At 50.4% G+C, this 10,445-nt stretch overlaps 1 protein-coding gene and 1 pseudogene across 1 annotated transcript; one reads left to right on the top strand and one right to left on the bottom strand.

Moving 5' to 3' along the window:
- Positions 1-1,813: 1,813 nt before the first annotated feature.
- Positions 1,814-8,507, bottom strand: LOC148198273 (uncharacterized). Its single transcript, XM_088115737.1, has 2 exons — positions 8,433-8,507; positions 1,814-7,216 (listed from the first exon to the last, which is right to left on the bottom strand). The coding sequence occupies exons 1-2, from the start codon at positions 8,505-8,507 to the stop codon at positions 1,814-1,816; spliced, it is 5,478 nt and encodes a 1,825-aa protein (XP_087971863.1).
- Positions 8,508-8,889: 382 nt separating this feature from the next.
- Positions 8,890-10,208, top strand: LOC148198274 (uncharacterized; annotated as a pseudogene).
- Positions 10,209-10,445: the final 237 nt, after the last annotated feature.

Genomic DNA, 10,445 nt, shown 5'->3' on the forward strand with positions numbered 1-10,445 from the left:
GGGCCGAGCTCGACAAGGAGAAGAAAAACGCAGCCTCCCTTCAGTTGACCTTGGAGCAGATGGTCCTTAACCAGGATGAATATGATAAGAAGATCGAGCAGTTAGAAGCCGATCTTGAGGAGGCCAAGAGGGAGGCCGCCGAAAGTTTGGCAACCGCCCAGGCCGAACAGGAGCGCTTGGCGGAGGAAGGTCGCCAGCTGAAGGCGGAGGTAGCCCGCCTAAAAGAGGTCGAAACGGATCGTGCTAAGACCAACGAGGAGCTCACTCTTGAAGTTACTAAGGCCAAGGAGCAGATTGCCGAGTTGGAGTCGACCATTATGTTTGAACATGAGGAAGGGTTCAACAAAGCCCTTCGTCAGGTAACTCTGCTGGCGGGCATCCAGGATCCGTTTTCTTTGGGCGTGGATATAGAGAAGGACGTTTTCGACGGCGTCCTTATGGATCTGAATGCGGTTGAAGACGACGGGCCGACTGTAGAGGCTGCAGCCGGGAAAAACATTTAGAATTCTTTTTCTTTTAATTTTTTGGTGTATCTTGTGACCATCCGCCCAACATCTCGGATTGTCCAGAAGTTGGCCGGGCGGTCCTTTTGTAAATCGGCGCGTTTTAGCGTCCCTGATTAATACACAGTTGGTTTCTCCTGTTTCGTATATTTTGTGCGCCTTTTATTCCTACAAAGAACTTGCTTTAGTACCGGTCCGGCCTGGGGGAATGACGCCTCCTTTTCCCGGGCGGGTGTCGACGTTTAGCTTTTAGATGTTTAACTTTCGCTTCATGGCCCGCCCAACCAAGCTGAGTCGTTCTCTTTGGAACGTTCTTGCGTCAACTTGGGTTTGATAGGGCGGACGTCCCTTCGCTTCGTCGCCCAATCAAGCTGAGAGTCGTTCTCTTTGGAACGCTCGTTTGCCAGCTTGGGTTTGGTAGGGCGTACGTCTCTTCGCTTAGTCGCCCAACCAAGCTGAGAGTCGTTCTCTTTGGAACGCTCGTTCGCGTACGTCTCTCCGCTTTGTCGCCCAACCAAGCTGAGGGTCGTTCTCTTTGGAACGCTCGTTCGCCAGCTTGGGTTTGGTAGGGCGGACGTCTCTTCGCTTAGTCGCCCAACCAAGCTGAGAGTCGTTCTCTTTGGAACGCTCGTTCGCCAGCTTGGGTTTGGTAGGGCGGACGTCTCTTCACTTCGTCGCCCAACCAAGCTGAGTCGTTCTCTTTGGAACGCTCGTTCGCCAGCTTGGGTTTGGTAGGGCGGACGTCTCTTCGCTTAGTCGCCCAACCAAGCTGAGAGTCGTTCTCTTTGGAACGCTTGTTCGCCAGCTTGGGTTTGGTAGGGCGGACGTCTCTTCACTTCGTCGCCCAACCAAGCTGAGTCGTTCTCTTTGGAACGCTCGTTCGCCAGCTTGGGTTTGGTAGGGCGGACGTCTCTTCGCTTAGTCGCCCAACCAAGCTGAGAGTCGTTCTCTTTGGAACGCTCGTTCGCCAGCTTGGGTTTGGTAGGGCGGACGTCTCTTCACTTCGTCGCCCAACCAAGCTGAGTCGTTCTCTTTGGAACGCTCGTTCGCCAGCTTGGGTTTGGTAGGGCGGACGTCTCTTCGCTTAGTCGCCCAACCAAGCTGAGAGTCGTTCTCTTTGGAACGCTCGTTCGCCAGCTTGGATTTGGTAGGGCGGACGTCTCTTCACTTCGTCGCCCAACCAAGCTGAGAGTCGTTCTCTTTGGACCGCTCGTTCTGAATTAGATGTCTACAAAACAAAGTGAGTTTCATAGGAGAAAATAGAACTTGATTCATTAACCATGGGGGTACATTACATCAAGCCGTGGAAGTTAACTGAAATAAAACTTTAAATGCGTGGCGTTCCAAGTGTTAGGGATGGGACGTCCGTCCATGCGCTCCAGCCTATACGCTCCGTTTCCCAGGGCCTCCATTACTCGGAACGGCCCTTCCCACTTGGCGGCCAGCTTTCCATGAGCTGGGTTTCGGCGGGCGTCTCCCGCTTTTCTCCATACTAGGTCCCCCTCCTGGAAGCTTCTTGGCCGGACCTTGGAGTTGTATTTTCTTTCCACCATGCGCTTGCATGCTTCGGCCCTCAGCGCCGCTCGGTCACGCCGTTCGTCCAGGGAGTCCAACTCGATTCTCAACTCTTGATCGTTGAGGTTCAGGTCCTCGACTTCTCGCCTCAAGGACGGTTCGCCCAGCTCAACCGGCAACATGGCATCAGTACCATAAGTTAAGTTGAAAGGGGTTTCGCCTGTGGTTCCATGAGGTGTGCATCTATAGGCCCATAGGACCTCGGGCAGTTCGTCCACCCATGCTCCCTTCCTTTCTCCCAAACGCCGCTTAAGTTCCGAAACTATGGTTTTGTTCATTGCTTCGGCTTGACCGTTCGTCTGGGGATGCTCCACGGAGCTGGTAATGTGCTTGATCCCCAATCCTTTGAAGAATTCGGCGAGTTTTTTATCTATAAACTGCCGGCCGTTGTCTGTGATGATGGATCGGGGGAGGCCGAAGCGACATATCAACTTCCAACAGAATTTCTGGACCTGGGCGGCCGTGATGGTTGCCAGGGGCTCGGCCTCTACCCACTTGGTGAAATAATCCACCGCCACCAAAAGAAACTTCTTCTGCGCCCGCCCTAACGGAAACGGTCCCACAATGTCCATTCCCCATTGGGCGAACGGCCAAGGGGATGATATTGGATTCAGAGCGTGTGGCGGTCGGTGAGAGTGGTTGGCGTGCGCTTGGCAACTGAGGCACTTCTGGACGAACGTTTTCGTATCCGCCTCCATGGTAGGCCAATAGTATCCGGCTCTTAGTAACCGGGCTTTCAACGTCCTCCAACCCGTGTGGAGGCCACAGACGCCATTGTGAAGTTCGTCCATGACATAGCGCGCCTCTTCGTTCCCCAGGCATTTAAGGAGGGGGGAGGAGAAGCCTCTTCGGTACAAGTCGTCCCCTATGACCAGATAACGGGCCACTTTCTTGGCTTCGCCCGGACCTACCGTCCGCCCCTCATCCTGGCGGGTCATGATCTCCCTGATTTCGGCGCGCCAGTCTTGTCCTCCCCGGGATACCGCCGAGCATTCTACTGAGGGCTGGAGTAGGACCTGCCGTACGACCGTAGTCAACTGTCCCTTCTCCCTTCCCGAACTGAGTTTAGACAGTATGTCTGCCCTCGTGTTTTGTTCTCTGGGAATGTGCTGTATGTCGACTTTATCGAACGCTCTTGCGAGTTCCGTCGCTCGCTGGTAGTACCGCAAGAGGCGCTCCTCTCTGACTTGGAAGTTGCCATTCATTTGGCCCACTACCAGCTCAGAGTCAGTCCGGCAGGTTATCCTTCTCGCCCCCATGTCCTTTGCCAACTCTAGGCCGGCCACCAGAGCCTCGTACTCAGCTTGATTGTTGGATACTTTGAATTTGAATATTAAGGAATGCTCCAGTAAGAATCCATTGGGGCCTTCAAGTACGATGCCGGCCCCGCTGATCGTACGTCCGGATGCTCCATCTACATACAAATCCCAGTTATCTTGGCCGGACGGGGGTAACTCGGCCGCGAAGTCTGCCAAATGTTGGCCTTTAACTGATCCCCTCGGTCCGTAGCGCAAACCGAACTCTGAGAGTTCTACCGCCCATCCCACCATCCGTCCCGCTAGGTCCGGCTTTCTGAGGATTTTGGAGATTGGGAAGTCTGTCCGGACTATCACCTGATAGCTTTGAAAATAAGGACGAAGCCTTCGGGACGCGTGCAATAAAGCCAAAGCTACCTTCTCCACCTGCTGGTACCGGGTTTCTGCATCTAAAAGCGTCCGGCTCACGAAGTAGATTAGCCTCGCCTGAGGCCGTTCTTGCATCAATACGGCGCTGACGGCCGTTTCGGACACTCCCAAGAAAATGTGTAAATCTCCCCCTGGGACCGGGCGGTTCATGACCGGTGGGTTGCTAAGGATGACCTTGACGTCCTTGAATGCTCGCTCACACTCGTCGTCCCATGACGGACCGGCCCCTTTCTTCAACTTACGTAGGACCGGCCTCAACCGTTCCGCCAACTTGGGGATGAACCGGGACAAAGCAGTAAGGCGTCCGACTAATCTCTGCACTTCCTTAATGGTGGCCGGACTCTGCATTTGTAGTATCGCGTCGCACTTGTCCGGGTTGGCCTCGATTCCCCTGGATGTCAGCATGAAGCCCAAGAACTTTCCGGCTGCCACCCCGAATGTACACTTTGCGGGGTTTAGGCGCATGCCGAATTTCCTAACTTGGCAGAAAACCTCCTCGAGATCTTGGATGTGTCCTCCTTCGTCCGCCGACCGGACCACCATGTCATCAACATAAACATCCATGCATCGGCCTATCTGGTCCCGGAATATTCTATCCATTAAGCGCTGATAGGTTGCCCCCGCATTCTTCAGGCCGAACGGCATGACCTCGTAACAGAAGTTAGCCTTCTCCGTGATAAATGCTGTCTTTTCAATGTCTGGCCCGTACATGGGTATTTGGTTATACCCAGAATATGCATCTAGGAAACTCAATATTCGGTGTCCGGAGGCACCGTCCACCAAGGCGTCTATGCTGGGTAAGGGGTGTGAATCCTTCGGGCAGGCTTTGTTCAGATCCGTGTAATCAGTACACATGCGCCATTTCCCGTTGGTCTTCTTCACCATGACCACGTTAGCTAGCCATGTGGTGTAAGTGACTGGCCGGACAAAGCCCGCTCTCCTCAACTTCTCCACCTCCTCTGCCACGGCTTTACGCTTCTCTTCACCCATTCTTCGCTTTTTCTGGGCCACGGGGCGAGCGTTCTGGAACAGCGAGAGTTTATGGCACATCACTGCAGGATGAATGCCCGGCATGTCTGCTGCCGTCCACGCAAAAAGATCACGGTTCTTCCAAAGGAGTGCCCTCAGCTCCTTTTCCATTTCAGGGTCCAGCTCCCTGGCGATGAGTGTGGTCTGGGCGGGCTCCCTCCCTATCAGGATAGGTTGGGTTTCTCCCATGGGTTCCAGGCGGTCCTCTGTATTGGTCCTCGGGTCGAGGTCCGCCATGGCTACCTCAGAACCTGCCGTCCGCCTCTTTACCGGTCGAACATGCAGCCTTAGCCCTGCTGCATAGCATTCCCGGGCCGTCTTCTGGTCCGCCCTGACGGTGCAGATAGTCCCCTTCTCGGAGGGGTATTTCATCGTGAGGTGGGGGGTGGAGACGATTGCTCCAAAAGCGTTTAAGCACGGCCTTCCGAGCAATACGTTGTATGACGTATTGGCCTGTACCAGCAGATACCGGACCCTCTTCTCCTCACTAGACCGTCCGGTCCCCAACCTCGTCCTCAACTCCACATATCCCCTTGTGTCAACTCTTTCTCCCGCAAACCCTACTATCTGCCCATCGTAGGGAACGATCAGATCTTCTGAGATATCCATTTGCAGGAAAGTCTTCCAGTAAAGGATGTTGACCGAACTTCCTTGGTCAACCAGGACTTTGCTTATCCCGTACCGTGCTATTTCTGCCGTTATGACCATTGGGTCGTCCTGGTCGGGATCAGGGGCGTGAAAGTCCTCGTCCGAGAAGGTGATGGGCGGCATGGAGCGACGCGGCTTGTCAACCAGATGGACGGATTGGAGGGCCCGAACGTGGCGTTTACGGGCGGAAGAAGATGACCCTCCTCCCGCGAATCCTCCGGAAATGGTATTAATGTGTCCTCTCAAGGGGCGTTCCCGACTGTGGCTTCGACTTCGGCTCGGGCGCCTTTCGGAGCGGGGTCGTTCCGCTCGGGGATTCCGCGGCTTATCCTTTCGGTAGGCCGGTCTCTGGGCAGACCGTTCGGTTGACTGCGACGGGCGCTCGTCTCGGACGTACTTCTTAAGCTTTGCCGCCCGGATGAGTTCTTCTATTTTGTCCTTGAGGGTCCAGCATTCTTCGGTGCTGTGACCCATGTTTTTGTGGTAGGAGCAATGTTTGCTCCGGTCAGCGCTCTTCGAAGTTGGGAGTCCCTCATGCTCCACTATCAGTTCTGCACTTAGGGCCTCTCGGAGAATTTTCTCCCTTGAGGCGTTCAAGGGCGTATATTGTTGGAAGCGAGGTCCTTTCTTCTGCTCCCGGGGCCTAGGGCCGAACGTTTTTCCCGTAGAATTGGCGGGTTTATTACTGTCCGTCCTCTCTCCCCTGGCTTCTTGAGTTTCTTTTTTATAGGAGAGCTTCATCTCCTCCACCCTTATTTCATCAGCTGCTCTTTCCCTCAACTCCTCCATTGTTTTGGGTGCTCGCCTGCAGACACTATCCTTTAACGGCCCCGGCTTAAGAGCCGGCAGGATGTAGTGAAGGGCGAGCTCCGGCGTCAGGCTTTTCACTCGCCGGACGGTCTTCTGATATCTGTCCATGAACGTCCGCAAGGTTTCGTCCTTCTCCTGCTTGAGGGTCATTAATTCGAATACGGTCAGGTCTTGAGTGCTGCTGGCCGCAAATTGTTTGACGAACAGCTGTTTCAACCCGACGAAATTTTCTATCGAATTAGGGGGGAGGGTGTTGAACCACTCCAATGCCTCGTCCTCCAATGAGAGCGAGAACGCTCGGCACCAGATGGCGTCATTGCCTGTTCGGAACGCCATCGCGTTCGAGAACGTCTGGATATGGGAGGCAGGGTCCGTTGTTCCGTTATACATTTTGAATTGTGGAGCCATAAATTGCTCCGAAATTTGGACATTCATGATGTTCTGAGTGAACGGGAGTAACAAGGTGGACGACGGTTCCGACTTCACTATCATTCGTCCGTCCTCGGCAGCGCTCTCCGCATGCACCGATTTAGCCTTGCTTCCTTCCGCCTCGGACCCGGTAGGCCTCCAGGTTTTATCATACTCGGTATCGGCGGGTGGACTGTCTTCTGCTACCGTCTTTTCCTTATCCTTCCTTTGCTTTCCTTCATCTATCCGCCCGACCTCCTGGGCTATCCGGGCTTCGTAGTCGGCCTTTACGGCGGCCAATTCGTCCTCGTGACGCTGCTGCATCTCTTCCATTTTCTGCTGCAATGCGCGGATCATCTCCACCGGGTCGTCCGTGCCCTGGTTTCTTGTGGTCACCATTGAGTTTTTGAAATCACACGGCCCCACGGTGGGCGCCAAATGTTTCGGATGTGTAGGGCTGTGCGGTTCCAAGTCTTCCAAGTCCTCCCGTAGTCTTGTCTCCGTGGCGGATCTTCTCCTGGCGCTTTGGCTCTCCTCTTGATCCGGAGGGGTGGAGACCTACAAAAGATTCTCCGATGCCAAAGTCAGTTTCAGAGCAGTGGCTATTTTCAGTAGTAGCAATAAATGTGCATTCAATGTAACCTATCTACCACTCACCGTGGACCTGTATTTATAGTTTTCGCTATGGGCTTGGGATTAGTGAAAAGTTAATCACGGCCCAAAACGGCCCGATAGCTTCTAATTTCTACTTACCTTTAAACCAGGCTACTTTTCCTTAAGTCATGTTGATTAGTGTTTTGGCGGGCGTGGGCGTCCGCCCATGTGAAATGGGCGTCTGCCTCGCGCGCACGGAGATCCGCCCATGTGGGATCCGCCCATGTGGGCTCTTTGGTACGGCGTCCGGTTTTGCTGGCCGTGTCCGCGGAGATCCGCCCATGTGGGATCCGCCCATGTGGGCTCGTCCGTACGGCGTCCGGTTTTGCTGGTCGTGTCCGCCCATGTGATATGGGCGTCCGCCTCGTCCGCATGGAGATCCGCCCAATTAGCTTGGGCGTCCGCTCACATGGATCCTTCCGTACGGCGTCCGGCCCTTGCGGATACACAAGCCCCCCAAGTCCTAGTGCCCGTAGTGAACGTAGGACTTTGGGTCACCTAACAAACAAGATTTGATGCAGTGGCCGTCGTGCCGGGCTGCTCTGTGATGGTAGAATTCCTTGTGAGTTCTTCAAAGTTTTTCTTATAAAGAGGTTCGGCCCGGTTGGTAGGTGTTCCTCCCTGCTACAAGAGGGTTAGGAGAGTTTATACCGGGTCTAGGTTCAATCTTTGGCCGGCTCTTCAACGCATGAGCCTCCGGCGTGCCTTTTACGATTGCGTACAGGTATTGTCGTAAGTCGACGTGGCCTCCGGAGTGGACTCCGGTATATCTTTGGGTAGGCGATCATTGGACAACCGGACGGTCCTTCCGTATGGCGCCCGGTATTTCGGGCGTCTTTCGTACGGCGCCTGGCACTTCGGCGCCCTTCGTACGGCGCCTGGCACTTCGGCGCCCTTCGTACGGCGCCTGGCCCTTCGGCGCCCTTCGTACGGCGCCCGACACTCTCTGGTACACGTAATGCATTCCAAGTAAAGACATTTCCTTGGGTTTTCCACATTTTGATGGCCATTCTTGGTGTTGAAGAGGATTTTTAAGGCTGATACTTTAATTATTATCTCCACACACCAAATGTTGATCGAGTGGATAATGTTGTAATCCACTTTGATAAAGATGTTATACCATGGTTTCAAATGTTGCAACGTCTTTCAACGATGAAGACAATTGCACTAAAGTCACAGTTTGAGCCCTCTCCATTTGATTGGCTGATGGCAGAGCTTTTCAAATTACAATAAACAAGTATCATTTCCATTTATTACCTCAAATTTATGTCACCATTGAATAAATCATTTGGGTTACAAGCTGATGCTTTGCAAAATTCCCTTTTGAGTGTCTTCATACTGAAAATTTTCATGACTTTGTCGCTCAATCCCTAACCTCTTTGTTAAAAGTGATTGTGTTGGCCAAATTGTATGAGAGATACTTACCAAAGTCAAAGTCTATTATTGTGCCTATTCAACATTATTCCCATGTTGCTTCCATTTCCAGTAATGTTTCTCAGCCCAACTATAAATTCCTACTAAATTATTTACATCAACCATTAAAAGATTTGATTGTTAAAAGAATAAGTCCTATGGAAATGAAAATTCGTAGGGAGAATGGATTATGTTACTTTTGTGATAAAAAGCTTACGTTCAACCATAAATGTTCGAAAAGGCGGTTCATGTTTTTATGCTTAGATGAACCAAGTAATAAGGAAGAACCTTCTTCTCCTAACACTGGTCAGTCAATCATATTTTAGGAAACCACTATTGATAATCATCATTTGTCACTTAATGCTCTAAAAAGGGCACCGGTTTGGGCACCATTCGATTCTTAGCTTAGGTTAACACATTAGCTATTTTTGTTAGAACTGTGAAAACGAGTAACTTAGCTCGACCGGACCCGGCCCATCACGGGTTGGTCACTTAGTGAGCCAACCCAACTTGACTCACTCATTATCGAGCAAAAAAAAAATTGGAACCCGACCCGACCCACCACGAGTTGTTGAGTTAAAAAAATTACAATTTATTATAATTCGAATTTAACTAAATGTCACACTAGAATGATGTTAAACTCCAAAAATAAATCAAAATAAAAAAAATATCATACAATCTAAGCGTAATTCAAAAACATATACAAAAGACCAAAAAATAAGTTTTAAATATTGATAATTTTTGTATCACTTGTCCATTTATAATATTAGAGTTAGGAATAAATAAATCTATAATATTTTTCTCTCTTGAAACATCTTCTTTATCACCATCTTATATATTAAAAAAATGCTAACTAATAATATTGAAACACAAAATAATAAATAATTAAATTAAATTAGTTGGGTTGGTGAGCCAACCCCGCTCACCATGGGTTCAACCCGGTGAGCCAGGTTGAAAACTAGTCCGCATAAAAAAATTATATAATTTTTAAACCCAATCTGGCTCAAATCCATGGTGAGCCGGGTTGGCCCGCGGGTTACAACCCATTTTGACAACACTAATTTTTTGTGTTGATTGATAGTGGTAATTCAGATAAGTTTTTGCAACCTTGTATTGCAAAGTTCTTAAAGGTTCTAATTGAGCTAGCTCCGACATTTAGGGTAATGATGGGCAATTGTAATTATATGGCAACTGAAGGCTTGGTTCAGAACTTAACTATTCAAGCTTAAGGAAATATTGTTTTGTTACCATTACATCTTCTTCCTATTTCAGGTGGAAAGCTTATATTTGGGCTTGTTAGTTGAAGACTCTAGGGCTTCATGTGGCTGATTATGCAGTGTTGAATATGAATCTTTTATATAATGCTAAATTTGTTACTTTACAAGGTGAAGCAGACCATGTCCCTATGTAGGCTTGTTTGCATGATATTCGTCATATGGTTAGTACTTAATCAATAGCTTATACAGTTCAACCTAGAACTTAGAACCTTATACAGTTCAACCTTGATGATAAGGTCGCTTTCAATGGAGGGAGTATTGTAACTTGCACAAGAAATGTTGAAGAGAGTGACAAGGAAATAAATGTTATTAAGTAGGAAAGCCATGTGGCAAGTGATCCGCTTTTTATTCCTCCTTCCATTTATCATTGCATTCGTCCATTCGTGCATTTCTGAAATATTTCACTACGTCGTTTATTCCATTTCCACCTTCTCCTTGCTATC

This window comes from Vigna umbellata, chromosome 5, assembly GCF_029865625.1.
Source record: "Vigna umbellata cultivar VRB3 chromosome 5, Vumbellata_1.0, whole genome shotgun sequence".
NCBI classification, from domain to species: Eukaryota; Viridiplantae; Streptophyta; class Magnoliopsida; order Fabales; family Fabaceae; genus Vigna; species Vigna umbellata.